This window comes from Octodon degus, unplaced genomic scaffold (assembly GCF_000260255.1).
Source record: "Octodon degus isolate 3935 unplaced genomic scaffold, OctDeg1.0 scaffold00021, whole genome shotgun sequence".
NCBI classification, from domain to species: domain Eukaryota; kingdom Metazoa; phylum Chordata; class Mammalia; order Rodentia; family Octodontidae; genus Octodon; species Octodon degus.
Window position 1 is genome coordinate 15113159 of NW_004524597.1, and position 15849 is coordinate 15129007.

Genomic DNA, 15849 nt, shown 5'->3' on the forward strand with positions numbered 1-15849 from the left:
CATTTGCTTGCTTTCTTTCCTGGGCACAGGAGGAGGGCAGCCCTGGCACCTGCTTTCTGGGCCTCCAGGGATGACAGGGCCACGTGCAGGCTCGGCCCCCAGTTTTGCCCACAGACCGGCTCCACTCCCAAACAGAACCCTCGGCACCCTGACAGTCACGGCATTCCTGAGCACACAGAGCCTGGCTAGCCAGACAGAGCGGAGCCACAGAGCGCAGCAGCAGCGACAGGAGAGGAAAGCCCCAGGTCCACTCACCCACAGGTAGCGCAGGAGCTTCAGCAAGCGGGGACAGTAGTAATACTCCATCTCCAGGGCGGCTGGCTGTGCTGCCTGCCCGGGCGGTGCTCGCCTCCAGTTCTCCTCCAGAGAGGGCGGCCCTTCCCGTGGCTCTTGGATTGTCAGGCCAGAGTCAAGTTCAAAGCGCATGAATCATTTAGAAGGCAGCTCACAGCCAGGGGAGCAGCCAGCCAGCCCCCGTGGGTGGCCACACCGCCTGGGGGCGGAGGAGCCTGGTTCCTTCCCGGAGCCCTGCCTGTCCAGCACCTCTGTGGCCTCCGAGTCCGAGTCCTGGGCACAGATAGCTTAGCTTCCCCTGCTGGCTAGTGAACTGGCAAGATGAAGAAGGGAATGCGGTGTGTAAGTGTGTGTGCAGGTGTGTATGTGCGTGTAAGAGTGTGAACGTGGCTGTAGGTGCCTGTGTCTGTGCGTGTGTGTAGTATGTGTCAATGTGTGCATGTACAAATGTGTAGCGTGTGTGCTGTGAGACAGCACAGTGCGCGTGGCTCCTCCTCCCCCAGGCTTGGAGCTGCTGAGAGGGAAGGAAGTGGCTCAGCTCAGGACCCTGTGGCCTCACGGAACCTGCCCACAGCCAGCAGCTGCTCCTGACCTCCACTGAGTCTCAGAGCCATCCAGCAAGGAAGGCTTGCTTGCAGAGAGGTAAATGAGGCCCAGAGAGGGATGGAGGCCTTGCCAGGGTCACAGAGCAAGCTGGTAACTATGCCACAGCTGGGAGCACGGAGGAGGGAAGGGAGGCACTGCCATCTACAGTCACCATCTGGCAGATGCACCAGGAGGGGGTGAGAGGGGCACTGATTTTCAGAGATTAAAAATATGAACTGCGGCAGGCCAGAGTCACCCTGAGGCAGTCTGGTTGTGAGCTTCAGTCACCCTGTGAAAACATGGGGTGACCTCCCCCTACTTCAGGACTCAGGATTCTGTGAGGTAACAGCTAAAGTGACACAGGATGGGCCAGGGCTCATCTCTACCATCCACATGGAGATATCAAAGTCCAGAGAGGCAGAGCAGCTACTGACAGGCCCTAAGTGACCAGTACTGACAGGCCCAGGGCTTCCACTCAACACTCTTTCCTGGGAATGAAGTCCTGAGTCCTGGCAGCTACGTCCCTGGCCAGACTAGTATTCCCTGCTTCTGAGACAGAAGAAGCCGCAATAGGCCTGTGGCTAAGGCCAGGCTTCCACCCCTAAAAGCCTAGGAGCCATGTGGGCTGCACACTTCAGTTCACAGCCCAAGGGGAGGCACCGCCACAAACAGGAAGCCCACTGATGAGAGGAACAGCAGCAGTGACACCACAGGTTCTTCCCAGTCAGGCCTGCAGCATCAGCACCCATCTCCTGCCTGAGAGAGGGCTGGTCCAGGTTACTCTCCAATGGCAAAGACAGCAATGGACAGGACCATCAAAGACCACACTTGAGCAATGATTGACCAACAGTACAGCTGAAGGCTGGGCCCTGCTGCCTGGTTGACTGACTGACTCACTGACTCACTGACTGACAGTACTGTGCAAGGTCAGGCCCTGTGTACTCGTGGGCAGTAAGGTTGGAAGGTAGATTCCTATAGGTCCTGCTGACTGAAATGAAAGGTCTGGGTGTCAGGCCTACTCTCTGTGGCACTAAGGGAAGAGTGGCCCCAAGAGCCCTGTGGAGTGACAACACAGAGGCTGCAGGAGGCACCCAAGGCCTTCCCTCCCCCTGAGCTGATGGACACTCTGGATGAAGGCTGCAAGGGACAGAGAGAGGAAGGTGAGCAAGAGATGAGGAGACCCAGGCATGTCAGGAATAAGGAGAGAAAGGCCAGAGAGTGCAGGAGAGGAGACAAAACCAAGGAGACCACACAAGCAGAAAAGAGATGAACCCCCAAGAAAGTCCCCGAAAGCATGCGGGACAGATGGCTGGTGAGGCAGCCAGGGACACGGAGAACAGGCACAGCTGGAGAGGCCCGCCGTGCAGATGGAGTGGGGGCGGAGACTGTGACGACGTGAGAGTGAGGGCAGGGGCTGAGGACCTGGTAAGGCCAAGGTGGCGGACAGAGACACCCGAGATGGGGGCACCAAGCTCCCAGCCCAAGACGGCCAGCCACCGGCCAGGTCCCCAGGAGCAGCTGAGCCCAGCTTGTCTCCCATCCCACCCCCTGTGCCTGGGCAGCTTGGGAGAGCCAGGCAAGCACTGCAGTGTCCTTGCTTCCTACCCTGGAGGGCTCCCCTGTCATGCTGGGGAGCATACTGCAAGCGACATGTGACCATGGAGCAACATATACATCTTGAACAAAGTCCTTGGTCCTTGTCAGTGGAGGAAACCCAAACTGCCTGCTTCCAGCCTATGCCCCTGCCCGCCCCTTGCCTGAGCCCACCCTGGGAGCCACATATGGGCAGGAGGGTGCCCCCCAAAGCCTGCACTTCGACCTGAACACATGACTGCTGCTGGAAACAGTTTTCATAGACATCACTAAGTGAAGGGACAGAGGTGAGTTCCCCTTGCATCACACTACTATCCCTCCAAATCCCCAACATGACAATCCAAAGAGCTGGGGCCCTCAGGACGGGACCAGACCATGAGGGTTCCACTCTCATGAATGGGCTGAGTTCTTGGGTAAGAGGCATGTGGGAAGGGCCCCTCCCGTCCATTCCCTCCCTGCTGCCAGGCAAGGACACGCAGACAGCACCATCCATGAGGAGTGGCTCCCACCCGACACTGCCCCCTGCCCACAGGACCGGAGCACCAGGGTCGCCCTTACATTCCATGGCAAGAGTCTTCAGCAGACACAAAAGATGATGCAAATGCAGAGGAGGCCAGGCGACAACAGAGGCAAAGACTGGAGCGAAGAGGCCCCAGCCAAGGAACACCAGGGGCCACCAGGAGCTGGCAGAACACGGAGGACATTCCCTCAGGCCTTGCTGACCCCCGACTCCAGGCTCTGGCCTCTAGAGCATGAGGGAACTTGTTCCAAGCTGGGATCCCTTCTGCAGCCCCAGGACATGAGCGCCTGCCCTCCTTCTCTCTTGTATCCTGCTCACCCGGCTGCCTCTGCCTGTGGTGATGCCTCTAGTTAAGATGCAACCATCCTGCCCTGCAGTCTCCATTCCTGGCTCATAGCTTGGGTGTCCACCATTTCAAACTTGGGGTATGCACAGAACATGTGAACTGAGCTGTTGGGGGCTCGGTTTTCACCAGAAAAGATGGGGAGGTTATCAGAGCTGACATCAGTACTCGCCAGGGAAAATAGGTTAAAATCGGTTAAACCCCTGTCCCTGCGGCAGGCATGATTTTCTGGTGTGTTAGGTTTTCTGGTGGGGAAGGTGTCCTACTTTGTTTGATTTGAACGATCTGTCTTGTGATAAAGCTTTGGAAGAACTGCATTCTGCAGGGCAGACTTCCGGCTTCTCTGCACTGTGCCCAGGAGGGGGCTCTGGGTGCTTTCCTGTGTGGGGACAGGGGCCACCGCTGCCTCGGGATGGCTCTGTGTCTCCCATTACTCTCTGCCCAGGCATCCATGTGTGATGCTCCCAGAGCACAGGCAGCTCACCCACCTATCATGCCCTCGCTGTAGCCCTACTGTGTACTGGCGTGGGATGAGGAGCTGGACAGAGATGTCATGGGTTCCCCCCATGACAGCCGGAGGGGCCTGTACCAGCCATGCGCACACAGCCCTCAGGGCTGTCCTGAGCTGGCAGCCAGCTCCTAGATCTAGCCTTCAGCGCCCTTTGTCACCTGGCCTCCACCTCCTGCCCTCATTAAACCCACTCCTCAGCCAGGTGGGACCCTCTGTCCAGGATTTACTTTTTCCTACTAATCCCATCTCCCTCCCACCCTGGGCTGTCAAGTGGCAAGAAGTCACCACACCCTTTCTCAAGGACATTCTGTGTGTGGACAATGTCTGCCCCACAGGGCTGTAACCATCTCTGTGGTCCCAGGCCTGGCACACAGCCCAATGCTGAGCCTTGTGATAGATCCCCAAAGGGACAGATGTCGCTAATTCTTCCATCCTGCCAGGAAGGAAGTCACCCTGGGGCTTGTGCATGGGTGACACATGAAGACTAGGCCTACTGTGTGCTTGGCACTGTGCCAGACACCAAGGGGGCCCCACAAGGCAGATGCACACCTCTGTCTTCAAGCAGCTGATAATGTCCCCAAAGGCCAAGGCACAGACAGACAGAAGACTGGCAGGGGTACTGAGAAGTGTGGAGTGGGTGGCACATTTCACAAGAGGATGCTGTAATCAGATTGCTTGGCCATGTACCAGCTAGCTTGTTCAACCCCCCTGAACCCCAGTTCTGTCTTGTGAAATAAGGACTATGATAGCAGTCATAAGCCATGAATAAGGCAATAAAGTACTCAGAGCCCAGGACACAACAGGGGCTCTAAACATCCTAGCCACGACTGCCAGGTGGCACATCACATTCAGCAGGCAGGGCTGCACCAACTCACTGTTGTCTACCCCACACCAGGCAGCTCTGAGCCCATCCCAAGGCAGAGCCCCCCTCCCTACAGCGGCCTGAGGAACTTACCAACTGCAGGACATTTGAAATCACTCAAAGCACAGGACTAAAAATAAAAGCAACAGAATAGTTTTCGTCCCTTCCCCTCCCAGCTAGATACAGCAACAGACAAGAGGCCCTGATTGGTACTCCCCATGGAGTGTGTATGGGGGCAAAGGCCCCCAGCGACAAGGAGGGGCTGGCCCAATGACAAGACTGGTGCACGGATGCAGGCCACGTGGATGCAACAAAGACTGTGCCCCACGAAGGGACTCATTGTGCGACCCACTGCCTGGGAGAGGCGCAGGGAGGTGAATCCACGGAGACAGAGAGCAGGGTAATGGGTGCTTAGGGCTGGGGGTAGGGGGTACGTAGTGACTGCTAATGGTGGCATACAAAAGAAGAACTGGGGAGACAGCTCAGTGCAAAAGTCAGAGGGGACTGGGAGGGAGAAGGTCACAGAGAGGAGATTTGACTTTGCATATGTACTAAAAATTACTCATTATATGCTTCAAAAGAGTGAAATATTGTAGAGCGTCATGGTGCACACCTGTAATCCCAGCACTCAGAAGGTAAGGCAAGAAGATCACTTGCACATTCAGGGCCAGCGTGGGTTACATAGTGAGCTCAAGGCTAGACTGACCTGCATAGCGAGGCTCTGTCTAAAAGAGACTTAATTTTTAATAGTAAGTTATATCTCAATATGCTATTGAAGGAGAATGAAGAAGAGGAATGGTAGGAGATGAGAGAGGAAGAGGAAAGACAGCAGGAGGAGAGGACACTGGGAGAAGGAGCAGGAGAAAGAGCCGGCCTTGCCAAGGGGGTGGGCACAGCCCAGGTGCATGCGTACGTGCCAAGTGCATGCGCACAGGCCAGGCTCGCAAGAACAGCCAGCCAGCAGAGCCCAGCGTGGGGCTGGGTTCAAAGTCCAGCTCGGTTCTGCCGAAAAGCATGCAGAGGGCCTGATCTTTATCTGTGCCTCGGGCTCTCCATACGTCATCTGTGGTTGAGAATATAAAAGCAACAGTGTTGGCATGTTTCTCCCACATGGGGCTGTGGCCAGGGACAGAGAAGACCCCTGACACATTGCAAAGGCTCAGTCACAGAAGCCCAGAGGACCAAGTGCGGATAGGCAGAGACCCAGGAGAGGCCCGGCCTCAGGGAGCTCATGGCCTCTGGGGGAGCAGCCCTTGGGAACAGGTTACTGCACAGAGCTGCGGAACCTGCAAATGCGATGTCTACAGCAGCCTCTAGAGGTGGGCTGGAGCTGAGAGTTCAGCGTGGCAAAATATTCCTCTATGAAGAGACCCTGGGTTCAAGCAGAAGATTCACTGTCTCTGGAAATACATCTGCTTGGGTCAGAAACACCATTTCTACATCCATAAGACTTTTATTATAAGCTATCCATACCCCCCTCACCCCTTTCAGAAAAAAAATTAAAACAAGCCCGTGGGTGTACCTCTGTGACACAACACTGGTTTGGCATATGCAAGGTCCAGGCTCCCATCCCCAGCGCAAAGAGGAAGAAGAGTTAAGAGGAGGAAGGAAGGAAGAAGGAAAACTAAATCAGAACCCTTGCTCAGGAAATAATCTCTTTAGAACATCTTCGTGAAATAAACGTGGTGGCCAGCTCTGTGAGGGCTGCAGGGCGGTATCCCAAGCACAGCCAGCAGCCCTGTCAGGCTCAAGAAATAGAAACTGACGAGGCACCGGGGGGGACAGAGTGACACACGTTCCTAGAATAGTGAATCGCAAGGAAAGAAAATCAGCTGGTCATGGGAAATTGAGCCTTCTCAACAACCCTTCTTAGTTTAAAAGGGCTTAAAAGCTAATAGGTTTGTAAATCAAATCATGAAACCAGGTTGTGTCCATCCTGCCCCCTGGTGGTTAATTCTGATCCCTGCACAAGGCCTGCACTAACCTGGGAGGGAAAGGCAGAGGGAGTCAAGACACTGCAGGTGGGCACTGGGGTAGCTCCCCACAGCACAGGGACAGGAGGCTGCAGCAGTCTCAGAGCCTTGCCCACCTGGCCCGATCACCTTCCTGAGCCTAGGGCTGCTAGGGCTGCGATGTGGATCACTGAGTGCGGCGCATCGGGCATGACTTGCCCACCTGCTGTCACTGGTGGCTAGGTTAACACACAAAATGGCAGGAATTCACAGGAAAGCCAAGATTACCAGTGCTGCCTGCAAACGGAGGACCCAGCAGGCACTGTGAGCAAGGAGGGGCCGGCTGCCCAGGGGCTTTCTGGTTCTGCCCCTTTGTCACTAAGCTGAAGTCCCTGGCTGCCCTGGCTTCCAGTGCACCTCCTGAGTCACCACCTGGAGAGACAAAACCTGCAGAGCTCGGTGCAGAGACCCTGCAAGACCCAGGTGTCCTGGGGAGGCCTGGTGCTTAGGAGCCCCCAGGTCGGGGCGTGTGAGGCAGCCTGGAGCGGGAGTCTGTCTGTGTCCTCCTACTAAACTCTCCATTTCCTTCTGAGTCCTTCTCTCTGCTAGACAATGGGGTAGCTCTTGGGGGTACCCAGGAAGGGACTCTGGGCAAGGACAACAAATCACAGTGGCAACACAAGCTGTTCTATCCCTGGTTCTTCTCAGACTGGCCTCCTTCTGGCCCAACTAGCTGCCTGTCTGGACCCAGCAGAACTTGAAGCTAGAGCCAAGCCAGGAAAGAAGGAATGGCTTGCTTCCCTCCTTTGGTGCAGCGGTCTGCACGCACCCGTGTCCCCTGCCTGCCTGCTGACTCACACCATTCATCCAGTCACCGAATGTCTGTGGTACCTCACCTCTGCACTGGCAGCTCCATCCATGGAGATGGAGGCAAGGGCTCCATAATCCTGCAGTGCTAGTTTGGGAGGAGGGGAGGGAGCCCAAAGGTGGCAAATCAGCGAGCAAATAATAAATAATAAATGCAGATCCAGGTTAGAGTTGTGAAGAAATCAAAGCCGTGAACTGGGGCTATTAAAATAGAGGAGGAGCTACCAGAAAGCAGGACCAACTCACACGGCCTTAGACTGACACAGCACGGGCAGCATGAGCACGTGGTGCGGAGCCAGCCACACAAAGGAGGCAGGCGATGGTTCACACTGCTACCTGGAGAAGCCTTGGAAACACTACCCCACATAAGAGAAGCCAGCCACAAAAGGCCACATGCTGGCTGATTCTGCATGGATGGGCCCGTTCCTGGTGGCCAGGGACCAGGAGGGAAGGGGCACGAGGAGCCGACAGGAGGAGCCGATAGGCACAGGGCTTCTTTCTGGGTCATGGTCCAATACTGAGCTTGCTGGTGGTTGCACAACTCTGTAAACACGGCATGATTTCAATAGGCAAATTGTATAGTATGTTAATAATATCTCATACTATGAGATATTTTTAAAAAATGAGTCAAATTCAAAGAAAACACTAAATCCTAGTCTGGGAGATACATGAATCTGGCTGAGATGTGAGAGTGGCATTTGGGAAATGCTACATTCCTGGTTGCTCCTCAGTGATGAGCTATAAGAGGGTTGCAATCCCAGCTCCGCCTCCGCTGGTCTGAGTGGAACAGGCCAGGGTCATCGCCTCTTCTGGCTCAGCTTTTCATCTGGAAAATGAGAGCAAGCCAGCTGCTGCCTAACGGGAGTTACCTTCAGAGCTCAGTTAGCACCAGGCCTGGGCACACCCAGAAGGGTCTGGTAAATGGTAGCACTGATGCAGGAGGGTGGAGGTGATCGATAAAAGGATACCTGACTTCTTTGGGAGGAGAAATGGACTGAGTGTTTATGATCCCCCCAAGATTCATGTTGAAGCCCTAACCCCAACATGATGATGGGGTGAAGAGATGAGACTTTCAGGAAGCCATTAGGTCATGAGTGGAGTCCTCACTACAGGATTAGTGCCTTATAAAAGACCCTAGTGCTGTTTTTACCGCAAGGGAACCCAGTGAGAAGGCTGCAGGTGGAGACCGGAAGCAGGTCCTCACCAGAGCCCAACCATGCCAGCACCCTGACCTTGGACTCCTGCTGGTGACAACTAAGAAATAAACGCCTGCTGTTTACAAGAGCTTAAGGTACTTTGTTAGAGGCTAAAAGACCAACACAAGGGATAGTGAAAACATAAAATCAACTGTGATCTATCCTGAGTATACTAAAAGCTAGTGAGGGGTAGCAGAGCTTTTGGATAGTGAGTGAGGATCCTCTCATCCATTCCACAAACACAAACTGGGTGCCCACTATGTCCAGGGTACTGTATCCAGTGCCTCCTGCCCCTCAGACCTCTGGGATGATGGGATGGGCAGACACTGGGCAAGGGGGAAAAATTCCAGGGTTGGGCCCTTCTGTGGACACAGCATCAGAGAAGACCCACAAGGGCTGACATTTGAGCTGAGAGACACTCAGAGAAGAGGCTTTCTGTCGGTACTCTGGGCAACGGTGCCAGACGGGCATGGCCTTGGGGTGCTCCAGGCACTAGGCAGAGGTGGAGAAGTCCCATGACTTTGGCCCTTTGCTGTTCAGGATTCTCTGTAAAGCGTGATCTCTCGCTCTGCAGACCCATGACCACAGGGCACAGTGGTTGTTGCAACACCATGCTTGGAGTGGTTCACTCTTAACACTGCTGAACCGCACACCTCCACTCTTGGGGCCACTAATTTGTTTTGATGAGAACAGGCACTCGCCATTCCAACTGATACAAATGAAAGCCCCAGGACAGTGGCTCCCACACCACACAGCACCACCTGCAGGTCCTTAAGAATACTGAGGCCCAGACAGACCTCAGAAGAAAGGCATCCCCCAGGTCCTGAGCAGGAGTCCCATAGGACAAAGGTGGGGCCTGCAGTTTAGATCACAAAGTGGACATCAGGGGGAATCGAAGAAAATCAAATCAACTGTGCACTTCAATTAGTAGGACTATACCCATATTGGCCACTAATGATAATGAACACATCGCCATAATGCATACATTAAAAACAGGAAACCAGGAGTGAAGATCTAGAACTCTGTACCACCACCTCGAGTCCTACCAATGTAAAACTGTTCTTGTGATGGCTGTCTAGAGAGCCCCCTACAGACTCATGCAGACATAGGTGGGTCTTTTCAGAGGTGGTTGAATTTAGAGTGTGTGATTGGTTCAAGGTGCAGCGCAAGGATTAAGGGTAGGTGATGCCCAATCAGGCCATTGATTGGTTGGGCACCACGCTAGCCCTGGTAACCTGGACAAGGGACAGAAAGAGGCTTGTCTTGTCCCTTGTTGCTTTGCTACCTTCTGCCCGTCATGAACTGTTTCTCTTCTGGGATGCCATGTGGCCCTGGAGCCAACCAATTCTGGACTGAAACCTCTACAAACTGTGAGCTAAATAAAACTTCTTCTTCAGCTTTGAGCCTCGAGAGTGTTGTCTCAGCAACAAGAGGAAAGTAACCAAGTCAGTCCTGAAAATGAAAGTCTATGTGATAAACAGTCCTCCCCAAGACATTCTGATTTTATGTCTGGAATGTGATCTGGGCATCAAGGTCTTATAAAGATCACCAGGTGATCTTAATGGGCCGCAAAGTTTCAAAACCACTACCCTAGAAGAAAAACCCTACCACAAGGAGCCAGAAAAACAATTAGAAATAGGTTAAGTTTTGTAAAAGCTGTAGTTTGATTGACACATATATGCAATAAATTTTAGAGCAAAATCTGTTAGAGTATTTCTGAGCTTCGCAGAATCACAAGGAAAGTCTTTTAAAACACCATGTGTATGCGTGTGCATGTCCATGTCTCTCCACAGGGGTTACTAAACAGCTGACACTCATATGCCCACCTTCCCTAATCCATGCTCTTGGCAGACATCACTAATGGATTATAATGGATTACAGCACCATCTCCCTCTGGGCCTGTATGTGATCTCATTGAATCTTCTTGAACACACTGAGCAACTCAGGCATCCTCCATCACCTGGCGTTGGCCCTTGAGAAGAAGTCTATTTGCACCCTGGCCAACCAGGTAGCAGGTGAGGCCATCCGGGTAGGTGAGTGGGTGTTCAGTTCCTGGGATTCCTGGGGTCATGGTTGAAACAGCCAACAGTGGGGCAGCTGGGGGATTTCTCCACGAGAAGGGGCCCAAGCCTGGCTACCAAGCCTGCCCCAAGCCCAGCAACTGAGCTCCTTCCCTGGCCTTTCCAGTCGCTTCCTTCTAATGGCTCCTTCTGAATCCATCTCCTCCCCACTGGAGCAGCCCTTCTTCATGCCCTCTTGGTATTCTTCCTCCACCAGGAGGGGATTCAGTGAAAAGGCAGCAGTGTGGATGGAGAAGGAGGCGGTGCAGACAGGGTTTCTGGGATTGTCTGACAACAGAGTACTCCATCTCTTCTGCCTTCTCCCTACCTCTTGTCTATAACCCTTCCTGGTTATCTCCAGGTTACTAAGAGGAAGGTACTCACTGACCGCATGGCATCCCCAGCAGCCCAAACTCCCTCCCGCTCCATGCTCTGCTCTGACCAGGTTTCCGGGAAGGACGCTGGGCAGCCCACACAGACACGTGACCTCACACCCCCCTCACTCGCCTCTCCAGCCAGCTGCGGGGGCCCAGCGCCTGCAATCCTACAATCTCCACCAGGGGGCGCGCACACCACGGTGTCCCGCAGCCCCGCCAGGGTGGCTTTGCATAAACTGGTGTCCCTGTCTTTCATCCGAGGGTCTCTGCTGGTACCCTGCTGGGAACCTTCCTTGGTCTTGGTGTCTAAGGGCTCTCAGGGTCCCAGGAGCTCTGGGTGGTGCTTCTGAACTGGAATCTAGCCTGGCAGGATGCCATCTGTCCTCCACCTAAAGATCATGCTCCCAAGGGAATCCCTTCCCCTCCCTGCTGCAAGGAATAAGCCCGCAGGCCAGCATTCAGTGCCAGCCTCGCTGCTTTTTCACTGTGCTCCCTTGAGCTGGTCACCTATCCTCTCTGGGCCTCAGGTTCAGAGTCTCTAAAATGAAGCCAAGCCAGTGGTGCACGCCTGTAATCCCAACACTCAGGGAGGCTGAGGCAGGATGATCACAAGTTTGAGTCCCACTTGGGCAACTCAGTGAGACTCTGTCTCTCTAAAAATGGCTGGGATGCAGCTCAACGTGAAAGCCCTGGGTTCAATCCCCAGTCTTGGGAAAAAAGCATCTAAAGTGGGCATTGCCCTTGTACCTCGGGGCAAGGTCCCTGAGCAGAAGTAGTACCGGGCAGCAGGAGTCCTAAGGGCTCCTGGCTCAGTTGCTTCACCTACAACATGAGGGAACTGAAGACTTTGTGAGGATGATATAGGAGCCTGGGATAATCTTGGCAACGAGAAATGCCAATAAAGTGCCCATGAGATGCCACCCATTCCCCATAATGCATTGCACACGTGAACTCACCTCACTGCATATTCCTAACAGGTTCTGTGATCAACCCTGTTTTACAGAAAGGGAAACGGAGGCCAGAGATATGAAACCACTCAAGGCCACCACTGGGAAGTAACAGAGCTGCTAGAAGGAGCATCTGAGCCAGTCTTGAACTTCTGGAGGATTCTTGGGGAAGCGTCTTGCTTTCCTGATTTAAAGCGCAGACTCAGAGATTCCCTTTTTCCCTGCCTAAAAGTAAACCTAGTGCCTGGCACAGTGACAGCCATCCTGGCCCTCTGAGGCAGGGACCATTGAGGAAAACCCACTGACTCTTGAGATTCTGAGGCAAGCCACCAACTGTTTACCTCTGGACATCTTTCGTCAGGCAAATCAGCTCTTCAGTTAATCCAGTGAGCTGTATTCCTCATGCATACTCTGTTCAATGTGACAAGGACACACACCCAATGTCAGATGTGACTATGCCAGGCCACACATTATGGGGATGACAGTCCACATCTTAGGCAAATAAAGACTAAAAAAAAAAAACAAATCCCATCTCTATTTACTTCCTGATTTTTAGTCACCACCTTTGATGCGTTAGGCGGCAGTTCTCATGCACCCTTCCACGTTTCTCTCCTCATTTGGATGTCTAATCAATCAAACAAAACTTAAAGAGACTCCCTAACTAGGACCAAGGACGTGTCCTTGGAGGGCCACTTGCATCTCAGGTGGATGACACTCAAGAACTGGCACCAATCATTGCTCCCATTTCCCAGTAATTACAATGAAAGCACTAGGGCCCAAATGCTCTGAAATCCAACTCTCCTGGCCAATCCTGGGCACAAAGACAGCTCACGATGACAGGTTGGGGTCACCCCTAAGGCAGGGCCACAGTCTCATCAGCAAGACAGGAGGCAAAGTCTCAGCACCACAGGAAAATACCACTGGTGGTTGCCAGCCACAGGCACCAAATGAAAGCCTAACAGGGACTCTGAACACCTGTAGATGCCAGATTACACCTGCCCTCTAGGACACGGTTTCCTGCCTTGGAACCTTGGCCCAAGCCGTGCTCTCCATCACAGCCATGTGGTGAGCACCTGTCTGTCCTTCACACTTAAAGCAAGAGTCTCTGTCTCTGGGACCCTCTCCAAATGTGTCCCCCGACACTAAGGAGACCGTGGACTTCAGCCTTTGAATGTGGGTAAAGCACACACCACAGTGTCATCTCATATTCTGTCTCAGTCACAGCAAGGATCTACTGTCCGGCAGAACACAGAGCACACACAGACAGATGCTTGGCAAAGGGAAAACCACAACCCCCAGGTGCTCCTCCTGAGCCAAGCCAACCACAGCGCATCCACCCCCAGTGCCACACCTGTGTGTGCCGGGCTCCCTCTCTTCCCCTTCACCTGGCTCCCCCTACACACACCTGGGTATCTTCAGTTTCTGGACTGAGTCCTGCAGGACATGAGGGGGACTCCAGATCCCCCTCAGAGAGGGGCCACTTCATAGTAGGTCCACAAAACACCAGACTTATGGCTCCTGGAGCCAGCAAATGTCACCTGGTATGCTAGTAGTTGAGAAAAAATCATTGAGGCAGCCCCCCCATCCCTGTCAAGGGAATACCACAGCTGACAAGACCCTCTAGGGGAAGCCCATGACATGGTCTCAGAGTCCACAGTTGAGTCTCCGAGCTCTAGGCTCCTTGTCAGATTCATAGTGAGTCCAAGGCTCAGGGGACGGGGAGAAAATGGCACCATCCCCCAGGTGGAAGGACTACTCTGAAAGGAATGGGGGACAGAGAGAGCCAACTACTGGTGAGGGCTGGGAGGCCCAATTCCAGCTTTTTCTCCTGCCCAAGGACCGCCCTCCCTGGGATCCCTGTTTCCTCAACCACAGAAACACTTGCAGGACTGGAGCGCTTTGCTTTCCCATCAGCCCCTTAGAGAACACGGGGAGACAGCTAGCCGCAGGGAGCAACAAAGCAGCGCCAACAGCAGATGTGTGCCGCACGCTGTGCCAGGCCCTGTGCTGGTGCCCCGCAGCATAGCGCGCTGTTGGCACTGCCTCCTGACACCCCACAGGATGGGACGGGGGAAGGTCACAGGAGGCTAAGAGCCTGGACTGCAGACCAGGAGCTAGAAGAGGGACCTAAGGGCGCTAGGCCCAGTCTCCCCATCTGTGAGGTGGCAGTGATGAAGTATCTGCTAGGCCTTGTTGCCACTGCTACTCCTCAGGCTGCCCTGGAGGTAACTCCTGTCAGGGCCTCCTGGGAGGGGCAAGGCTGGGTTGCCTGCTCTCCTGCTCAGGCTCCGAGCAGCCTGCAGGTGACGGGGGCTGGGCGGGCCTTGCAAACACAGGGCATGGGCCTCACAGGTCCCATGTAGCCTCTGGAGTATGGTGGCGGCAGCGGTAGAACAGCCCACAGGATAGGGAGGGGGAAGGTCCACAGAAGGCTAAGAGCGACCAACCTGGGCTGAAGGAGTATCGCGTTTCCAACTCCCAAGGAGTCCCGGGGAGCAGTGTCGTGTTTCTTCCAGGAGCTACTGCACTGCGTGCTGCGGGCCCAGGGGCTGGCAGTGGGCCACGGCATGGTCTGCAGCAGCAGGGGCCCAGGTCCCTGGCTGAACCAGCCAGCCAGTCCGGCTTTCCCCTCCAGCTCTCTCTGCTACTAGCCCCACATCCCTGGGCAAGTGGCTTAGCCCCTCCGTGCCTCACGATGCCCCCAGGCAGCACAGGAGTCCTACTGTCTATGTGGGGCTGCAGTGGGAACCCGGGAGGCCAGAGACACAAGCTCAAATACTGAGGAAAGGAGCTACACAGTCTCGGCTGAAGTAAGGACAGAACTGAGGCAGAGGACATTGATTAGGTCCCCTCAGGCATGACAGGAGGTGCAAAGTGCAGGAAGGATGACCTGGAGCAGCAGGCTCTCGGGACCCCAGGCCCCAGCTGGGGGTCACCCTAGCCACTGCAGTCCTCTCTCTGATCTAGGCCTCAGATTCTCCATTTACACAGTGAAAGTTGGACACAAGGGCAAGGAGCAGAACAGGGGGTGGGGGCAGAGGACGAGGCACAGGAAAAATGCAAAGCTGGAGTGGAAAAGGAGGGCAAGGAAAGGGCGAAGGAAGCCACAGGAGGCCAAGCCATCCTCAGCACTTCCCTGTGCACTGGGTGGTCTCATTCCTGCTCACAAACATACTCCTGAGCTTGGAGAGGCCGGTCTTCATGTCACAGCTGGAAGAACCAAGGCCCACTTACATCTGTGGAGTGGCTTTCCCGAGGTCAGAGAATGGCAGAGCTGCTTGGATTTCTGAACCTACTTCCTTTGGAAGCCAGGCCCCATGCCAAGGTCCCTCCGGGTAGCTGGGCAGGACAGCAGGAGGAGAGACAACATTCCCACCCCTGGTGCTGGCCTGAGTCCCAAGAACAGAAAATTGGGGTCTGAGGCCCCCCATGCTGCCTAGCTGGGCCTAGTCCCCAACCACCCACATCCCAGGTGAAAGGAAATCAGGCAGGCAGCTGGGTCAGGGGTCCGCAGCAGGAGGAGGAACCCAAGGTAAATTGTCCAGGACTGACTGGGGACTCCAGGACAAGGGCTCCTCACTGTAAAGAGAAAGAGGAGGAACCAGCAACAGGGACTACAAACAGACTGCCCTAAATGCTTCTCTCCCTAGCTGTGCTCTCTTGGTCTTCTTTTCCCTCCCCCTCCCCTCCCTTCCCCTCCCTTCCCTCCTCTCTCTCTCTCTCTCTCTCTCTCTCTCTCTCT

General features: G+C 54.5%; 1 protein-coding gene across 3 annotated transcripts in view; it reads right to left on the minus strand.

Annotated features, from left to right (window-relative positions):
- The window catches only part of Kiaa1671 (KIAA1671 ortholog), a 163372-nt gene that overhangs the window by 88941 nt on the left and 58582 nt on the right, over positions 1 to 15849 (minus strand). The window contains exon 1 of one of the 3 annotated variants that reach the window (XM_023711835.1): positions 256 to 378. The exons of the other annotated variants lie outside the window; for them this stretch is intronic. Within the exon in view, the coding sequence (XP_023567603.1) occupies positions 256 to 306 (51 nt within the window). The 5' untranslated portion in view covers positions 307 to 378. Of the gene's footprint in view, positions 1 to 255; positions 379 to 15849 lie in introns of those variants that run through there. 3 annotated transcript variants of the gene reach the window in all.